The 21,395-nt window shown below is 42.4% G+C and overlaps 1 protein-coding gene across 1 annotated transcript in view; it reads left to right on the top strand.

Moving 5' to 3' along the window:
• Positions 1-9,440: 9,440 nt before the first annotated feature.
• The window catches only part of VTN (vitronectin), a 35,948-nt gene continuing 23,993 nt past the window's right edge, over positions 9,441-21,395 (top strand). The window contains exons 1-4 of the mRNA XM_044283902.1: positions 9,441-9,532; positions 14,386-14,505; positions 16,955-17,203; positions 17,347-17,486. Coding sequence (XP_044139837.1) covers positions 9,463-9,532; positions 14,386-14,505; positions 16,955-17,203; positions 17,347-17,486 — 579 coding nt within the window. The 5' untranslated portion in view covers positions 9,441-9,462. The remainder of the gene's footprint in view (positions 9,533-14,385; positions 14,506-16,954; positions 17,204-17,346; positions 17,487-21,395) is intronic.

The following is a 21,395-nucleotide window of genomic DNA, read 5'->3' as shown; positions in this document are numbered from 1 at the left end:
TTTTGTCCCTGCTTATTTTTGGCTTCAGTTTGCCCTGACTACATGTTTTGTCCCTGCCGATTTGTGGCTTGAGCTGGCCCTGCCTTTGTGTTGTGTAGGCCTGCCTACTTGTGTTGTCCCTGCCGATTTGTGGCTTGTGTTGGCCCTGCCTACTTGTGTTGTCCCTGCCGATTTGTGGCTTGTGTTGGCCCTGCCTACTTGTGTTGTCCCTGCCGATTTGTGGCTTGTGTTGGCCCTGCCTACTTGTGTTGTCCCTGCCGATTTGTGGCTTGTGTTGGCCCTGCCTACTTGTGTTGCCCCGCCTTCTGTCAATTTGGATATGCCTACAACTTGGGACCACTTTTTTTTCCAGGGCCACTTTAGGGGGACTTTCACACTAGCGTTGTTAGAATCTGGCAGGCAGTTCCGTTGCAGGAAATACCTGCCGGATCCGGAAATCCGTATGCAAACGGATATATTTTTTTTTCCGGATTCGGATCCGTTAGACTTATTCATTGAGATACCGGATCCGTCTTTCCGGTATCATCCGGAATAATGGGTCTGATATTTAATTTTTCAAAGCTAGAAAGAACTGTGCATGCGCAGACCGGAAAACTGGATGTGGTGATGCGGCAATTTCCGGAACACTTGGTACTAGATCCGGCATTAATACACTTCAAGTGCGGTAGTGTTCCGGAATTTTGGCCAGAAAAACTACTGCAGCAAGCTGCGGTATTTTGTCCGGTCAAATACCGAACAAGGGACAGAACGGAAGACACCCTGATGCATACTGAACGGATTGCTTTCCATTCAGAATGCATTGGGACAAAACGGAAGCGTTTTTTTCTGGTATTGAGCCCCTTTACTGGATTTCAATACCGGAAAAGAATAACACTAGTGTGAAAGTTTCCAGTCGCTCATGGTAGGGTACAGCACCAGATCCCCCACCGATGAAAAGTTATGATATGTCACTTTGACACGTCAGAAGTTTGTGATGAGATAAACACCCTTTAAAGAAATTCTAAGTTAAAAAAAAGTCCCTTCTCATTCTGGAGGAACCTGGAATTGTGTAATGTTTCATTACCGTCAGAAAGTTACCTATTGATTTCTAAGGGGGAGTGTTGGGCATGCTTTGTGACATCTGCAATTGTCACTGTGGAGGACCCTGTGTTGTCTGCCACTATCTGTTTAATATAGGTTTTACCTTTCATTGTAATCCTACACTTTGATGCTTATGAGATAAGGGATGACCCTGACACCTGTGTACACAGCACAAACTGAAGTGTAATCTCCACAACAATCTGCTGCCCACAAACGACAGGAACACCCGATGAACGAGTGTTTCGCTTGTTCATTAGGTGATCGGCGGCACATTTAGACGGCTAGATAATCGGGAACAACCATTCAAAGGAACAGTCGTACCTGATAATCTGGACGATTATTGGTCCCTCTAAATGCATCTTAAACATGCCTCCCAAGTGTCCCTCTTTTGGAGGGACAGTCCCTCTTTTTGACCCAAGTCCCTCTGTCCCTCTTTGATCCTTGAATATCTATCCCTCTTTTTGACCTGGGGTTTGAATGCATGAATGTGTATTAATACATTTACTAAATTGCTCCTTACTATAGTGTCTGTATGGTTTCTACCTGTAAATTAGAACAGAACTTCATTATTTGGTGCAATTTGGACCTTAAAATATCTATAATCTGAAAATTTGGGTGCATTTTTGGCACACAGAGATGCAATTAAGCCACGCACCCCTTTCACATGAAGCCACACACCTTTTGTCATAAGCCGTACCGTTTTGTTAAATGAGGCTTAAAAAGGGTAGAAAAGTGTCTAAAATAAAGCATGTACCAAAAAACTGGCACATTTTCAATAGTAAGGCCTCATGCACACGGCCGTTGTTTTGGTCCGCATCCGAGCCGCAGTTTTGGCGGCTCAGATGCGGACCCATTCACTTCAATGGGGCCGCAAAAGATGCAGACAGCACTCCGTGTGCTGTCCGCATCCGTTTCTCCGTTCCGTGGCCCCGCCAAAAAAATATAACATGTCCTATTCTTGTCCGCGTTTTGCGGACAAGAATAGGCAGTTATATTAAAGACGATTTGCTGACCGCAAAACACACAACGGTCGTGTGCAAGTAGCCTAAACCTGCCTAAATATCTTTATCATAAAAGCTTTATTTAAAGAATAGGTCAGTTTCTGAAAAAAGATCTCCCTTAGGGTCCATTCACACCCAGTGACATGACGTGATGACGTAGTGGACGTCGCGCTCCCGGCTTCCCCCACTGCTCAGCTACCCTGCCGCTTTGACCATGTTGGCGTCCTCGTGCCGAATCCTCTCTGCACCCTCTCTGTGACCCTCTCTGTGACCGTGTGTTGATTGCTGCTGAGCTGTGGCGTTGTTGCCTCTCGTCTAAGCCTGCCACTCTGCTGCTACCGACTGCTGGGCTCGGATGTGGGGGCTGCCTTTGGTTTTCTGCTGGTTCTGCCGCTCCTGCCGCTTCCTCCTCTCTTACCCTCCATGTCGCTGTGAACAGTCTGCTATCTGGAGTTTTTTTTTTCTCCCCCGTGGAGTGCGCCTCCGGTTCCTGCTGATCTGCTGCTCCCCTCTTGGTGTCAGAGTGAGTAACCTCTGTGTTCCCCCTACCTGATGGTTTGTTGGAGAAGATGATAAGGTGAAGAATCAAACATAGGACTGTTGCCGATTTTTCTTGCTCTCTCCTTTTGTTATTATATACGACCTGCCTCTCTCCTCGTGTTCTCAGCTTTTTTCCTCGATTTGTTATGTCTCCTCTTTGATGTTGTGGTGACTAACCTCTCCATGACTGCTGATTCCAACTAACCTTGACTGGAGATTGATAAAGTTACCTATGATTATAAGAAAGTGAACTATAGAGTTTAAAACATAAGGTGGAGAAGGGGAAAAAAAAAAAAAAAAAAAAAAAGAGTATAAAGTAGAGTGGACAAAAAAATAATAAAGGGGGAGGAAAAAAAAAAAGAGGAAAAAAAAAAAAAAAAAGAAGAAAAGAAAACAAGAACTAACAAGAAGGCAGTAGAAAAAAAAAAAAAAAAAGAAAAGGAACAAAAAAAAAAAAAAAAAAAAAAAGAGAAAGAAGGAGAGCAAAGAAGAAAAGATATATACTTAAAAGGAGAGAAAGAGGCGGAATAAGGGGGAAAAATAAAAAAAAAAAAAGAGAAAAAAAAAATAAAATAAATATATTTAAAAAAAAAAGAGGAATAAGATATGGGCCCAAAAGCCTTTAGGCGCTCGACTGATCTATCAGGTCAGAAACACGGGTCCAAAACTGCTGAACCAACAAAACTGGACCAGTTTCTGAGGTCTCCTAGGGTCAATACGAGGGGCGGACAAAAATAATTTTTTGCAAAAAAAAATGATGACTCAGAGGTAACTGAGCTAGAAACACAAAAAGGCGCTAGATACCCTGAAGAAGAAGACGGCATAATGGGGGAAGTTATCCCTAATGATAACTCTTCTCCGCTGGAAGAAATACTCCTAGCGGTTAAACAGAACGGGGATTTAATACAGGCGGTCACAACCCAACTTGGGTTTATTCAAGTTGATGTGGGACTAATAAAAGATGATTTGTCCAAAATGCGAGACAGAGTCAACATCCTTGAAAGTTCCGTCACCCTTATACAGAATGAATCCAAAAAAATAAATACGGAAGTTTCCACATTTAAAGTGGAATATAATATCTTGAAGAAAAAGGTACTGGACCTTGAGGATAGGTCACGAAGATACAATGTGAGAATAATAGGGATTCCAGAGGGTGCGGAAGAGAAAAATCCAACCCAATTTGTACAGAAATTAATTCTTGAGAACTTTGGGAAAGAGTCATTTTCTCCTCTTTTTATGATTGAAAGAGCTCATCGGGTCCCAGGAGGAAAACCAATTCCAGGGAGACAACCTCGGACAATCCTTGCTAAGTTATTGACTACAGGGGACAGAGATGTCCTCCTGAGAAGGGCGAGGGAATCCTCACCGGTTTTGTACAACGGGATTAGACTTGCCTTTTTCCCTGATTTTTCGAAAGAAATACAAGAAAAGAGACGCACATTTATGACTGTTAAAAAGAGGCTAAGAGAAAGGGATATTATATATTCTCTTATATTCCCGGCCAAATTGCGGATTGTTTTTGAAGATAAAACCCTTTTTTTTGACACCTCAGAAGAAGCTGCGGACTGGCTTGATCGAAACAATCGATAACTCAATTGGGTTATGATCTGGCGGGAATAATTAGTATTATAAGGGGCTTATACCCCTAAATGTAGTTTTCTTTGCTTCTTAATGGCGGTGTGGGGGTGGCTGAGCGGGGGGAGTGTCGAGGGTTGGTCATAGGAAAGAAATCTACTACAATATGTGGTGGATTGCCTGTGGGAGGGGGGTGAGGGGGGGGGGTTGGGTTGTGGTGCGTCAAAGTGGGTGTGGTTTCCCTTTTTTCAGTTTATTATATTTTTTTTTCCTTTTTTTTCTTTTCTCCCTCTCTCCTGATCCTCCATTTAACCATTGTTGATGACGATGATCAGAATTTTTGCTTGGAATGTACGTGGTTTGGGGGAAAGAGCTAAGAGACAAGCGGTTTTTGACCTGACTCAGGCCCATCTACCAGCAATAGTATGCCTGTTAGAGACCCATCTTACTGAGGAGACCACTAGAGTGGTCGACAGGGGATGGGCTGCGCATACGTATCATTCTACCCTTTCCAATTACTCGAGAGGTGTTACGGTGCTGATACATAGACTTATTGACTTCGTTTGTGAGGCATCCTCTGTTGACCAACAGGGGAGATTTATTTTTTTATATTGTAGGTTAGGGGGAGAATTATGTATTTTGGCCTTTGTCTATATCCCTCCGCCATTTTCTTTTTTGGTTCTTAATTCTCTTCTATTATTTATGGATAAATGGCCAGAATGTCCAACATTGATTATTGGCAATTTTAACTGTGTCATCGATCCTCTACGTGACAGGGTCTCTATGAGTGCCAGGAGTGACAGTCCGGTCCAGGGGTCTCCCCTGGCACGGTTTTGCCTGGAGGCTGGATTTGAGGACGCTTGGGAACATCTGGGACAGGGGAAAAGGGTTTTTTCATGTTTTAGTAAAGCAGGTAAATCGTTGTCCAGAATAGATCTTGTATTGATAAATAGCAAATATGTGAAACTGATAAAACGAATGAAATATGAAACAAGGTCAATATCTGATCATTCTCCGCTATTACTTGAATTATGCTTGTCTCAGGAAAGATATAAACCAAAACTTTCCTTTAGACTAAACCCTTACTGGCTATCAGTTATAAAGACACATGAAATAATTCGAAATGAAATAGGACGATTCTGGGATATTAACTACGGCTCAGCAAAAATTCAAGTGGTTTGGGATACCTTTAAGGCGTACATGAGGGGATTGATGGTTAGTAATATCACGAACCTTAGAAGGGAATATGGAAAAAAACAGAAAAATTTAGAAAAACATGTAGTGTCGGCGACAGAATCCTTCCATATAAATAAGACGGAGAAGAATAGGGAAAATATGCAAAAAGCCACACAAATATATGCTAATTTTTTATTGGATAAGGCCCAACAGAATCTTTTCTTTAAAGGGCAAAAATATTTTACTGAGTCTGGGCGACCTGGTAAACTCCTCTCCAGAGTAATCTCCAATCAACAACCCAAAAAACATATAGACAAGGTTCGAGTGAGGGATGGTAGGATAGTCACTAGACAGGGCCCGGTGGAGAAGGCCTTTCTTGATTATTTTCTTGATCTGTATAAGGCTGATTCTAACATTACAGATGATAAGATAGATTTCTATCTAGATAGGATCAACTTTTCAACTATCACTGAGATGCAAAAGAAAGCATTAGAATTGGAGGTCTCAATTCAGGAACTTGAGGGAGCTATTAAAGTATGTTCAGCTAATTCTACTCCTGGTTCAGACGGGCTTCCATATGAATTTTATAGCAAATACGGGGACTGTATTTTTCCTAGATTATTGGAGGTCTTTGCTGAATCATTGGAGGATGGGATGCTACCAGATTCAATGATGGAGGCTACAATAATAATAATTCCAAAAAAAGGCAAGGACCCTCTAGATTTAGAATCTTATAGACCAATTTCACTGCTTAATGCAGATGTAAAGCTTTTGGCGAGGGTCCTTGCTACAAGGCTTTCTGGGGTCATCTCTTCCATAGTCCATCCGGATCAGAGCGGTTTTATTCAAAATAAGGGTACACATCATAATCTACATCGGCTCTTTTCTAATATCCAGGCCCCTGGGGGGACCGCCCGCTCCATCCTGTCATTGGATGCCTCTAAGGCCTTTGACAGGGTGGAGTGGCGTTTCCTCTGGAAGGTTCTGGCAAGGATGGGCTTTGGAGAGAGGTTTATACGCACTCTTAAGTTATTGTATAGATCCCCAAGGGCTAAATTGAGTCTTAATGGAATTCTGAGTAGCAGTATCGAGTTAAACAGAGGCACCCGTCAGGGTTGCCCATTATCTCCCTTATTATTCGATATGTATATCGAACCCCTTGCGATGGCCATCAGGCAGGACGATCAGGTTAAAGGATTTGGTACGCTAGGAATACAAGACCGTATCTCATTATATGCAGATGATGTTCTGTTTTTTATAGATCACACGGAAACTACTCTCCCTAGGATTATTCAAATGGTTAAAGTATTTGGTGAGGTGTCTGGTCTTCTTATAAACTGGGCCAAGACCAGTCTGCTCCCAATAGACCCCCTGCCACAGAAAGAGGTTCCTGTTACACAGTTGGATATTGTTGATACTTTTCAATATTTGGGTTTGACTATATCGCCTCGGGTCGAAAACTTTGTAGAACTTAATCTGATCCCCATAATGGTAAAGATTAGAGCTAAAATAGGGATCTGGCTGAAACTTCCCCTATCTAGAGCTGATCGAGTTTCACTAGTTAAAATGGTGATATTACCACAATTTCTTTATGTGCTCAGGAATACACCTATTTGGATACAAGACAAACATTTTAAACTTATGGAAAGAATAATTAATGATTTAATATGGGGAAGAAAGCGAGTTCGAATTAAGTTGGAATATTTGTATAAATCAGTGGAGTGCGGGGGTTTAAATCTCCCCTACTTTAAGGGGTATTTTATTGCAGCCCAGTTATTGATGTGCTATGAATCAGAGAACAGCGCAATGCTGGGGAAGTTGGTAACTAGTCACGCTCACAATAATATTTTCACCTTGTTGGAATCTGGCCTATTGAAGAGCTATGAGCGAGGCTATAGAGAGACTATAAAACTACTCCTTAAAGTGTGGGCTACAACTAGGACATGGTTGAAGGTTAAGGGTTCACTTACATTTACGCCTCTTTGGCATAATTTGTATTTACAAAGGCTGGATGAAATTGCAGCTGACACATTTTGGCAGAAGAATAAAATTTTATATATTTCACAGGTAGTTAAAGATAGAGAAATTAAACCCTTTATAGAAATGACACATAATATAAAAAATCTTTCATGGTTTAGGTATTTTCAATTGCGATCTGTATTATCTAGTTTGGATGATAAGCGGCTGTTGGATATAGATAATTTATCCTTTCTGAATGATTGGGTAGGGGGTACACTTTCTAGAATAAAAATTTCAAATATATATAAGTTATTACTTAAGGTACGGTTTAGTGATATACACTCACCAGGACAAAAATCGTGGGAGGTGGATTGTCCGAATTTACAAATAGAAGGGTGGGAGAATATTTTTGGGAATTTATCTTTATTATCCCAGAACTTTAACCATGTTCTAATACAATTCTATATTTGCCATAGATTATATATTACTCCCCTATGGATGAATAAATGCGGGTTAAGAGACACGTCCAACTGTCCCAAATGTGACACTGTAGGAGCGGACTTTCTCCATATGATATGGACCTGTCCAGAACTTATAAATTACTGGAATGGTATCAATAATTATATTATGTGTAAACTAAAAATTCGAATTCCTTTTGAACCACAAGTATTTGTTCTTAATGACCTTTCCAAACTAAAAAATCATAAGTATCAAAAGATCTTCCTGAGTAGAATACTGATGTTGGCTAGAGTTTTGATCAGTCGGACCTGGTTTGCCCGATCCATTCCAGACATAAATACATGGACAAATTTAATTGATAAGGTAAAGAACTACGAGAAAATTATATATAGACGGAGGGAAATTGAATACCAGTGGAGCAGGATATGGAGTGGTTGGAGGTCTGATTAGCTGAGGTCAAGTTGTTTTATATATAGGGGTCCTACTTTGACGCACCACAAATCGGGGGGGAGGGAGGGGAGGGTTTTCTAAATGCTATGAAAAGACGAGCTGAATATATTTATATTTATATATAATTGGTTGGGCCACTAAGAATTGAGAGATTGTAAAAACTTTTTTATTGTAAATGTTTTGTAGTTTTTTCCCAATAAATTTTTTTGGGAAATAAAAAAAAAAAAAAAAAAAAAAAAAAAGGGTCCATTCACACGTCCGTGTGTGTTTTGCGGATCCGCAAAACACGAACATCAGCGATGTACGTTCCGCATTTTGTGGACCGCACATCGCCGGCACTTAATAGAAAATGCCTAATCTTGTCCGCAATTGCGGATAAGAATAGGACATGTTCTATTTTTTTCGGGAACAGAATTGCGGACCCAGAAGTGCGGATCCGCAATTCCGGATCCGGGCAGCACATCGTGCGGCCCCATAGAAATGAATGGGTCCGCAATTCCGTTCCGCAAAATGCGGAACAGAATTGCGGACTTGTGAATGGACCCTTAAAATACTTAAAAGGGTTGGCACATGCAAACGATCCCTTTGTTCTGGGGAAACCGTGGCTGGCAGCAGGAGAAATTGGTCTGCCATGCCTGCCATACAAATAAATGACTTCCATTTCTATGTACTGCTCTGGGACTGACAGAGTATTATATATTTTTTTCATTCTGGCACACAGAGAGGGTCCAGGGTGGAGGGCCCCCTTTATAAAGTCAATGTGTCCCAAAGAACATAGGCACAGGGTGCTTTCTGTTAGACCTTCTGCAGTCACCAGCTGTAGTAGGTCACCTCTGATGCCAATGACTGGCTACAGTGGTCACATGCCCATGTGTTGGAACGTTCTCGCTATGGTATGGTAAATTAGTATGGGCGCAGTGGGGGATCTGTGAAGTTAGTACTGCTTTTTTAAATTTGCTTAGCACCCTCAGTATTATTACTTTAGAATATTTTTTTATAATAGAAAACCCCTTTGCTATACATTACTAGCTATGAGTATACAATAAATTCCTCCTTCAGTGTGTTCATTACTAATGGTTTCCTGAATTCCGGGAATATAGAGGTGGATCAGAAAAAATATTTGTTGATCTGTGCAAACAAAAGTGGTGAAATGTCAAACAAACAGGAGGATAAAAGCTGGGGTCAGAGACCACACATAGTAGACTGGAGTATCCAAGAGTCCATGATGAGAGCCCTGCTGCTCTCTGCTCTTCTGGTGTTGGGGGCTACCTGGCTTGCCCAGGCTGCTGAAGGTAGGTGGACATGACAATATGGCTATGTGTACAGTATTTATGTACTTCTAGAGTTTACCTCCATATTTTTGTATATTCAGTTTTGTTTTGGTGGCCAGCACATTCATGTCTACAAGCCTGAATGGGATAGATGGACAAATCTGCTGTATTTGAACCTTAGGATACTTTCACACTAGCGTCGCTAGATTCTGACAGGCAGTTCCGTCGCCGGAACTGCCTGCCAGATCCGGCAACCTGTATGCAAACGGATAGCATTTGTAGACGGATCCGGATGCGCATCCGTCTCACAAATGTATTGCAATACCGTATCTGTCTCTCCAGTTGTCATCCAGAAAAACGGATCCGGTATTTATCTTTTTTTCACATTTTTAAAGGTCTGCAAATGCGCAGACCGCAAAACCGGATCCGTTTTTTCGGAACACTTAGGGCCGGCATTAATGCATTTCAATGTAAAATAATGCCGGATCCGGTATTGCAGCAAGTGTTCCGGAATTTTGGACGGAGAAAATACTGCATCATGCTGCGGTACTTTCTCTGTCCAAAAACCGTACAGTGCCTGAACTGAAGACATCCTGATGCATACTGAACGGATTGCTCTCCATTAAGAATGCATTAGGATAAAACTGATCAGTTTTTTTCCGGTATTGAGCCTCTAGGACGGAACTCAATACCGGAAAAGAAAAAAGCTAGTGTGAAAGTACCCTCAGTCTAAGGCCTTATGCACACAGCCGTTGTGCAGCCGTTCCGTGCATTGGGGACCGCAATTGCAGTCCCCAATGCACGGGCAACATCCGTGCAGCGGGCCGGACCCATTTAACTTGAATGGGTCCGTGGTATGTCTGCACTGCAAAAAAATATGACATGTCATATTTTTTTGCGGTGCGGAACCACGGAAAGAAACACCATGGAAGCACTCCGTAGTGCTTCCGGTGTTCCGTGACTCCGTTCTGCATCTCTGGAATTTCCGGAACCATTCAAGAGAATGGGTCCGCATCCATGATGTGGGGTGCACACGGCTGGCGGCCATGGATTGCCTACCCTCCGTTTGCGGGCCGCAATATGGCCCAACGGTGCGTGCATGAGTCCTAACTCTGTCTACTTAGCTAACAGCAATGCACATGATTATTAGACCTCTCCCACAGGAACTCTCCGTTATTGCCGTCCATACTTATTGTCACAGGAATCCCCTTAGTTCATACTAGGCCTGCACAATATATTGCCAAAGCAATCATAATAAATCGCCATATCGCAATCACCAATTGGCCGACCCAAAAATGCTGCAATTGTATTACCATATTTTTCGCTTTATAAGACAAACTTTTTTCCCCCCAAAAGTGGGGGGAAAATCGCAGTGCGTCTTATAAAGCTATGGTTGACTTTTTACATGGCTGACACGGATGTATCACAGTGCACATGTTGCACAGCGCGGCCAGCGATGCATCAGTTACAGTGCGGGGAGGGGCTGGAGGCAAGTCGTTATTTTAATGAACAAATGTTCTTCTATTTAGGCTCCTTTCACACCTGCGTTCAGGTGTCCGCTCGTGAGCTCCGTTTGAAGGGGCTCACAAGCGGCCCTGAACGCAGCCGTCTGGCCCTAATGCATTCTCAGTGGAGGCGGATCCACTGAGAATGCATCCGCCTGCCAGCGCTCAGCCTCCGCTCCGCTCAGTGAGCAGACACCTGAACGCTGCTTGCAGCGTTCGGGTGTCCGCCTGGCCGTGCGGAGGCGAGCGGATCGTTCCGACTTACAATGTAAGTCAATGGGGACGGATCCGCTTGAAGATGACACCATATGGCTCAATCTTCAAGCGGATCCGTCCCCCATTGACTTTCAATGTAAAGTCGGAACGGATCCGCTCAGGCTACTTTCAGACTTAGAAATTTTTTCTAAGTTCTAATGCAGACGGATCCGTTCTGAACGGAGCCACCGTCTGCATTAATATGAGCGGATCCGTTCAGAACGGATCCGATCGAACGCAGGTGTGAAAGTAGCCTTATCTGTTCTGTGCAGTGCTATTAAGAAAATGGCAAGTTTTGTATTTTGTACTTTTGTGGTAATGCAAATATGTTATTTAATTTAGTAAAAGATGTTTTATTTTGAAAAACGCTGTGCATTTCAGTTCTTGAGTTAAGCATAACTACATTTCAGCATTATCAGTAATTTCTGTGTGCTTTTGCCTTGAAAATCCAAGCAAATAGACCTCTAGCACAATCCCCCTAATATCACATTGCATATCGTTATCGCAATTTTTAGGGCCCTAATCGCAATCACACAAAATTCCCATATCGTTCAGCCCTAGTTCATACATTATCTATGTCTACATTTCTACATGAACGGGTTTTAGAGTGGTGACCCTTCTGCATAGGTGCTGTATATATATATCATGATATAATATCTCTATAGAAGTATTAATACATTTACAAGGTTGCTTCTTTTTTATTTTAGATGCATTAAAATAAATAAGTTATGATATAATAATAAGTAAAAATCTATTTGTTTATAAACAAAAATTTATATATTTGAGAGACGAATCAGATAAAAAAACTACTGTATCAGATTTGTGGTTCCTTTTATAAAACAATCTAATTTGTTTGTTTTCTTTGAACTTGGAAAAGTATAAAATTCCCCTTTCTTTCCAAAGACATAACACTACTTTCACACTAGCGTTTTTTGCTGATCCGTCATGGATCCGCAGAAAAGCTTCCGTTACAATAATACAACTGTATGCATCCGTCATGAACGGATCCGGTTGTATTATGTCTTGACGGATCCGTCATGAACACCATTGAAAGTCAAGAAGGGACGGATCCGTTTTCTATTGTATCACCAAGATGCATTCCTTTCCGTTGCGCTACCATCGCGGACAGAATAACACTGCAAGCAGCATTTTTCTGACCGAGATGTGGTGCGGAGCAAGACAGATCTGTCCTGACACACAATGTAAGTCAGAGAAAATGGATCCATCCCCATTGACTTACATTGTGTGTCAGTACGGATCCGTCTTGCTCCGCACCACATCGCGGTCAGAAAAACGCTGCTTGCGGTGTTATTCTGTCCGCGATGGTAGCGCAACGAAACGGAACAGAATGCATTTTGGTGCATACCGTTTCATTCAGTTCAATTTTATCCCCATTGACAATTAATAGGGACAAAACTGATGCGTTTTCTTTCACTATTGAGATCCTATGATGGATCTCAATAGCGGAATTGAAAACGTTAGTATGAAAGTAGCCTAACACAGGGCATCGACCTTCCCTGAATCAACAACAGCTATGGAAAGGGCAAAACAACCTGCTATGAAACCAAACAGGGACATGAAGATCAAAGGGCTTTGGATTAGATATCACTGTTAGGGCTCATGCACACAAACATATTTTTTGCCTTTGTCCATTCTGGGTTTTTTTTGTTGCCCATATGCGGAACCATTCACTGTAATGGGGCCGCTAAACAATGGTAATGACTCCATGTGCATTCCGTGTCCGTATCGCCAAAGGTCTCTTCCGCAATAAAATAGAACAAGTCCTATTATTGTCCACATTAGAGATAGGACTGTTCTATTTTGGCAAAATATGGAATGCATATGGCCGGTATTCCTGTTTTGCGGACCGCAAAACAAGAACGATCGTGTTCATGAGTCCTAATGATAAGACTATAAAATGTGCCACGCATATACAGACTTCACAAATTTTACCAATGGATTCCAAGGATATCATGAGAATTATTAAATCAGTTTGATAAGGGTCGACTCCAAACATTATAGATTCCATTCAGAACCAGGCATGCTTAGCCTCGGCTGATAGACTCTTACACTATATAGCAATTTAGATATAGCAATATAGAATTTAAAAGGAGTGGCATAGTGCATACTCAACCATCCCTTCATTCAAATTCCTACTTGCCATGGGTGTGTGCCTGTAGGTATCGGCCTCTGCACCCCACACCTTCTGGCTATTTATTATATAAAGCCATTGCATCTATACCACTTTAAGTGCACAGTTTCTTACATGACAAGGCTCACAATACAACATTCACTATGTAAGGCCTACATATAAAAATGCAACTGGATTTCTGGGTGCAGCACTGATGGGTTCACTGTTGCCAGTCCAGTCCTCTGTAGTCCTCCCTCCACTCATCTCTATGATCAGTGCAGGGAGGAGATAAGGAACTGGACTATTAATGTTAAGGCTTCTTCTATAGCCAGGACAATGCTGGAGCCTTGAGGTTTAGGTGCACACCTCCAGGCTCCATCATTGTCCTGGCTATAGAAGTTATGAAGATGAGTACTGACAGTGCCGCATGGCCATTAAAAGGGTTTTCCAAGATCTTTATACTGATGATCGATCCTCTGGATAGGTTAGATAGGTCATCAGTATCTGACCGTTGTTGGTCTGACACCCGGGATCCTCACTAATCAGCTGTTTGAGAAGGCACCCGTACTCATAGTAGTTCCACAGCTTTCTCTCTGCTCACCAATCACAGCGCCGTCCATTAGATAGCGGCTGTGCTTAGTATCGCAGCTCAGCCCCATTCACTTCCTGGGGCTGATCTGCGCCTAGGCCATGTGACCAATGAACGTGATGTCACATGGCCTACGGAAAGCTGGTAATAGGCCATGAAGCTACAACAAGCGCCGGTGCCTTCTCAAACAGCTGATTGGTGGGCGTCCTGGATACTGATGAGCTATAGAGAAGATAGGTTGTCAGTTTAAAGATCTCAGAAAACCCCTTTGAGAATGCAGACCGGCTATACAGAAATAAGCGGCCATGTGGTCGTACCCTCACTGTCTTCAGCTTCTATCATGCATAATTACATTAATCTCTGATTTAAGAGTGTTCCTGTGTTCATGTTGCAGAGTCCTGCATTGGGCGATGTTTAGATGGATTCGATAGTGGCAAGAAATGTCAATGTGATAACTTATGCATATATTACAAGAGCTGCTGCCAGGACTACATTTCAGTCTGCAAACCAAAAGGTAAGAAGGTAACAATGCCTATTGTTTAACGTGTCTTAGCTAGAAATTTATAAGTGACTCTTTAGGTGGCCAGACACATTAGTCTAAAGTTTATCAAAACTGAAGATTTCAACCAAAATGAACGTTCGTCCGCTGAAATTTAGCAACAAACTATTTTTTTGCTGATTGATGACAGACTATTGTTGCTTGTAAATAAATTGGTTGTGTTCAATATTTGAGTCGCACGCAAGATCTATTGTTCAAAGATCGTTCATGAACCAAAGAGGTTTCTTTGAAAGAAGGCTCCCGGAAAGATCTTTCGCCCATTGCCTGGTTTCATTGAACATAATATGGGTAACTGTAATGGTCAATATGGATAAAAAGGGGAATCGCCGTCTCTGCAAAATGAACGTTCACCATATGAATGTTTGTTCAATTGCTGTCCAACCATCAACCAACTTCTATCTACTGTGTATGGCCACCTTTAGGCTCTTTTACATCATGTTAAACACTCCTATGGTTGCTGTATATGCCAGTAAAGCTTGAGGTATATACCTCAAATGTATCCATAGGGTTCTAGTCACAATTTTTGGGCATACATCAGGGCCAGAATTCTTTGGTATATCTTTTCTTTGCTGTATAGAATCGCACAAGAGTCTATACTGTTCTATGCAGAGGAATCCAGTACAAAAAGATAACAAAATATGAAGCCTGCTGCTACCTTCAGTGCTTCTCTCGGGCCATCTATACAGTAATAGAACCCCCTTTATGCCCAAACAATACTAGTACCCCATGTTGTATCCCACAAAGTAATACTGCAAACAGTACTGATTCTTCCATTATGCCCACCACAAAGTAATAATCTTTCTGTGAGCCCCATAGTTATAATGCTGTCCTTTGTGCTCCTCGAAGTAATAATGACCCTTTGTACTCTCAGTAATAGTACCCTCTGTTGTTCCTCTAAACAAAAATAGTGCCTACTTTGTGTCCCTTACAAATTCATAGTTGGTTTGCCTTTGTGCCTCTCATATACAATTCCTCACTTTATGCCCAACACTTGTTATAATTCCCATTTGCCCCCAAAGTATTAAACCTTTCTTGTGATCCCTACAAGGCAATAGTGCCCCCTTTCTGCCCTCACAAAGTAATAGTGCCCCTTTGTGCCTTCACAAAGTAATAGTGCCCCCTCTGAGCCCTCCCTAGTAATAATACCTCCCTGTGCTCCACAGTACTACTGCCACTAATAACAATCTTCCGCTTTTGATCTCTTAGTTGTGCTCCCCACAAAATAATAGAGTCCACCTTTGGTCTACAAAAATTATACAAAAATAATACAACTTTAAAACTATACTACTCATTTAATTCCCACATCAAGTGGAGCAGCTCACACTACATGCCACAGGCAGCTCAATTTTGTCACTGCATTGTGCTAATTGCACTAACATATACATGGTTCTGGCATCTCGTAGGTCATTTTAGCCTACTAGGAATAGAGTTGAGGCATGGCATGGACACTAATATAGTTGAATGTGGCAGTCACCCAGGGAAAAGGGTCACCCAGCTAAAATCCAGGGCAAAGACCCTAAATGCCAATGCCAGTGACACCTCTGCTCTAGCTGGTCCTGTAGTTAATTCTCTGGACAATGTTAATTGTTGGGGAGTCAGTCCAAAAGTAAGGCACTAGAGGTATGATTGCTATGGGCATCGGCAAAGTATTTCTATTTGCACATATAGGGTAGTGTATAACCCAGAGATGGAGATAGAAGTGAGGTCAGGCAGTGTAGTAGTTGGAAACGCGAGCCAAGCAGATTCAGAGGTGGAATCAGTGGTGAGGTGTAAAAGTAGTCAGGAAGCCAAGGATCTGGAAATGATCGTAGTCAGAGGAGTAGACAGACGAGACAAATCAAAGGTAATGTGGCCCATCAAAGTGTGTGGAAGCGCAGCAGTAGTCAGGAGGGTAGTGAGGCAAGCCAGGGTTCAGTAAGTGTGCACTTCATCACCAGTACTTAGGAGTCCAGGGGTGTATGCAGTAACTAACCCTATAACCTTATATATCCTGCCCTGACCGGTAGGCTGCATGCTCATCCCTAAGTCACTTTCAGCCATTATGCAAGATTCATTTCTGCGGCTAGAGGGGAGAAAAGATGGTGCTAGAGGGCAAGTGGGTAAGTATGTGACAATAGGTGGCGGTACCTATCTTGCTCTATCTTTTGGACACAGAAATGTCCAAACTTTTCTCTACAAAACTTGTGTCATCCTTGTTAAGACACCTTCAATAAATATGTTTACTAGGTGGCAAGCCCTCGGGGGCTGCCATCACACTGTAAGTATAGCCAACGTATATGATATAAAGGTCTACTCCTTTTTCCATAAACCACTGACTTGCGGTGGAATATTTGGAAGAGATATTACTTGATGTCTTACACTTAAAATGATAACCATTAGGTGGGTATTTGTTCTTCTGTTTCAGAGACACGAGGAGATGTTTTTTCCTTTGCTGAAGATGACTTTAATGATACTTTTAGCGACACCTTGAATCAAGAGTTTTTCACTACTACAGCACCTGCAGAGGGGCCTGTGGAAATGACTGATGCGACTTTTACAGAAGAACCCACTATAACGCCACCTGCCACAGAAGAGAGCCCTGATGAGCTCTGTAGTGGGAAACCCTTTGATGCTTTCACTAATTTAAAAAATGGTTCTATCTATGCTTTCCGAGGTAAGGGGACATTATTATAACACAGCTCTGGATTAGTGATGTATACCAGTACATGATTTTCTTTTTGTTGTAGCAATTCCATTTGATGCTAATGGCCACAGTGTTAGTGTACAGTACAAATGTCTTTTTTTTCTCGTATATAGGAAAATACTTTTATGAACTTGATGATCACCGTGCACTAGATGGATATCCAAAACTCATTAAGGAAGTGTGGGGTATAGAAGGTCCAATAGATGCTGCATTAACTCGCTTGAACTGCCAGGGAAAGACTTATATTTTTAAGGTGGGAAAATTATTTTCTATTAAATTTTTTCTTTTTTCTTTTTTAAATGGTCTTTTTCTCTAAATGTTTTAAAAAATCTTTAGAAACACAAATAAGTGGTGCAGCAGAAGGTATAGATATTGAGGAGCACATTTTACAAACACTACTAACAAAAAAAACAATAGATTACCAGCAATAAAGCATTATAAGGCTGCTTTTGCACAGTTCAGTGTTTGATCAGTGATTTTCATCAGTGAAGGTGAGCCAAAACCAGGTGCGGGTTAAAAAACGGTGCAAATCTTTATCCCCAATGTTAATAAGACCCTCAATCAGACCTCAGATCAGACCCCCAATGTTAATAAGACCCCAATAAGACCTCAGATCAGACCCTTAATCAGTCCTCAGCTCAGACCCCAATGTGAATGACCCCCAATCAGTCCTCAATCAGACAAGAGCCCTAATATAAATAAGACTTCAGATAAGACCCCCATACCTCAGATGAGACCCCCCCTTCCTCAGATCATCCCCTCGTGCCTCAGATCAGCCCCCCATGCCGCAGATGAGTCTCCCCATGCCTCAGATGAGACCCCATGCTGCAGAACAAATACAAAAAATCAACTTACCTCTCCTGTTCTGGACGCCACGGACTCCCAGGATTCAGCTCTCTCTCTCTTTTTCCTGCCGTCGGCTGTGCTGTGACCCGACACGCACAGCGTGAGGTACCAGAGTGTCCTCACACTGTGCGCAGTCACAGTACAGTCAACGGCAGAGGACCAGAAAATGATGAGTACAGAGACCGGGAGCGCTGCATTTACCGCTTCCCAGCCCTCCGGTACAATTGAGCGCTTCCATAATGGAAGCACTCATTATTATTCGCTTTGGGGGGGGGGGGAAAGTGCATTTATGGGGTGAAGAATACAGTATTTTGCAAAGAAGAAAGAGCAAAAATGTCAGCTTCTAGATGTGTAAAGCTGGTACAGACATACCCCAAAAGACTGTAATTGCAGCAAATGTGGTCCTACAAAGTATTGACTCAGAGGGGCTGAAAACAAATGCACGTCACACTTCCAAGACTCCAAAGTCCAATCCAGAGGAAGAAAATATCTGCCCATTTGGACACTAACTAAACATAGGTTTCCTTGCCTAGGTACTCAGCAAAACAACAGAAGATCAGGGTTTACACAGAGCCTTCTAGCCCCTTCTTTATTGCTCCAGTAACGAGCCAAGCAACTACACCTGGGTTGCCTCGGGCTAGGGGAAAATGTTGTACTGGAGTGGGGAGGAAATGGCAAGTCACACTACAAAACCTACCTGCCATTCCATTAAAAAACATAACATATAAATAAAGGATAAAAAAATACCCACATTAACCCAAACTATCACCATTGCCACCATGTTCACCAAAGCATACCTCCCAACCATCCCAGATCCCTCGGGACAGTCATGGATTTTGTCAGCTGTCCCGCAGTTCCAGAATGGTTGATGGGATGGATATTTCAATTTCAACTGTATCTACGATCATAGGCCTGTATACTTTTCTTAGCTTAGCGGGTGTAGTGACATCACCACATCGTGCCTACCTCTGTGGAGAGCATGATGCGCTCTGTTCATCAGGTGAACAAGGCTAGGTGAGTATTATTTATTTATTTTACTAAGAAAAAGGGTCCAACATTCTTCTAGGTAGGCACTAAGGTAAGGGGCAGTGCTACTATAAGAGAGGCATATGTACTTTGTAGTGGCACTAAGGGTGTTTTAGTAAGTGGGGGCTCTAAGATGGCATTGTACTGCGTGGGGGTACTATGGTGGCATTTTACTGTGTGGGGGCATTATGGGGGCATTTCACTGTGTAGCGGTACTATGGCGCCTGTTGGCCACACAAGCTGGTTGCTTTTAAAGGAATGCATTTTCTTTTCTTTTTTATAATAATATAAAATATCATATTTTATAGCATAATTGTATTAGTTCTTGTCTTTGGAATATTCAGGAGTGCCAAGAAGTCCAACTCCTGGCACCTCTGTCAATTAGCTGCCTAAAGGAGCTGCAATGTTCCAGCTATTGCTTACCAAACATAGCACCATGCTTTTAATAGTGGCTGCTCTTGGTATTAAAGTTTTATTAAGTCCTATTCAGAGGCTTCCCAAGACATGTTTATACTCATAAAGTGGGTCATCAATATCAGATCAGTGGAGATCCAACACCTGGCATCCCCACCGATCAGCTGTTAGTAGCAGCCACTGGATCTGGAAGTGAACAGTGTATGCAGCAGCCACAGCCCAGCTCTGTACATTGGGTACTGCAGCTGTTGCTCCTGTTCAAGTGAGCTAGTCTGGCATTATGACTTAGAGTTAGATCTACATTTGTGTCATATTTTCATAGATGATTTTGTCACATTGTTATCTGTTTTGTTAGCTAGGAGGCTTTACTGCAAAGTAGAGAATGGTTGATGTCAATCCCTGTGGATGACAGAGGCCTTCTAATGCATGAAGCCATGACTCTCGAAGGCTTTATTCAAAAGATATAAAATTTTAATGATTGAAATAATATTAATATTAATGATAATAGTAGAAAAAAATGCCATATATATGCTATAATAAATATCATACCTATACGTAGAACATGGAATGATTGATCTGAGCAAATATCAGAATAATCTAGAAATTGGGGTATGGCTCCTCCTTTATTTATTTTTTTAAACTCGTTTTATTGAAGTTTAACAACAGACATGGTACATCACAGCCTGAAACAGTGACAACCCACGCAGGAGAGTCACTTGTTACCCAGCATATCATCAAATCACACAGTGTATTAGGCAGGTATCCATAGTATTGCACAATTGAGCATAGAGACACTCTATATCAACATTACAGTGATTATACACCCAGCGCAATGGGATCCTCCGACACGGAGTGTAAATGCACAGACTGCAAAGAGTGCGTAGAGGAGCACCACTCCCCCCATACCTTCTGGAACTTCTGAGGACATTTTCTATGAGTATACACCACTTTTTCCATTGCCATTGCATGGTTCATCAAGGTCTTCCATTGACCCACTGTGGGGGTCCTTTCCGCCATCCATCTCAAGGCAATTGCCTTCCTAGCCAGGAAGAGCGCCTCCCCCAAAAATACCCTATGATGATGTGTCCACCGTTCTTCCTCCAGTACACCCAAGATGCAAATCTTGGGACAGACCCCTATCGGTGCCGGTACTATCGTGGAAAGGATCTCAACTACTTTGCCCCAAAACACCTGTAAATGCATACATCCCAACATCAAGTGCCAGAAATCCGCTCCCTCCTCCTGACATCTATGACACCTACTACTAGTCGACCTCCCCATTCTAAGCAGTCTAACAGGGGACAAATAACTCCTATGTAGAATGAACAATTGAGTTAGTCTATTATTTACCGATGGGGAAACCTTAGTGGGTACCAGCATAGCCTCCTCCCAATCTTCAGCGTCAAGAGTCGGGATATTAGTCTTCCATTTCGCCTCTACCTCCAGTGGATGAAGAGCCATGCGTTCCCCCAGCAGATATGTGTACAATATTGAGATAATGCCCCTAGGCCCCTGTGATCGCAGGACTCCTATCAGCGGATACTTGGAGATACTGCGACTCGACCCTCTAAATTGAGTGCACAGAGCGTGCCTTAATTGAAGGTATCTGTAGAATAAGGAGTGGGGAATCTCAAACTTCTCCTGGAGTTGCTGTAAGGTCCGCAATACACCCCCATCATACAATTCAGCCAATGTCAGCACCCCACATCCTTTCCACGTCATCAAACCCTCCAGGTTCACCAAGTGTGGGAACATGGGGTTGTCCCAAAGTGGTATCGCATCTGGCAAGTCCACATATGAGTTAAATTTAGTCGCCTTCCATACCTGATGAGCCAACCTGTGGGCAGGCAGTAGCCTCCCAGGGACCGAACCTGGG

Source organism: Bufo gargarizans, chromosome 3, assembly GCF_014858855.1.
Source record: "Bufo gargarizans isolate SCDJY-AF-19 chromosome 3, ASM1485885v1, whole genome shotgun sequence".
NCBI lineage: Eukaryota > Metazoa > Chordata > Amphibia > Anura > Bufonidae > Bufo > Bufo gargarizans.
This window is presented reverse-complemented; position numbering and strand designations above follow the sequence as displayed.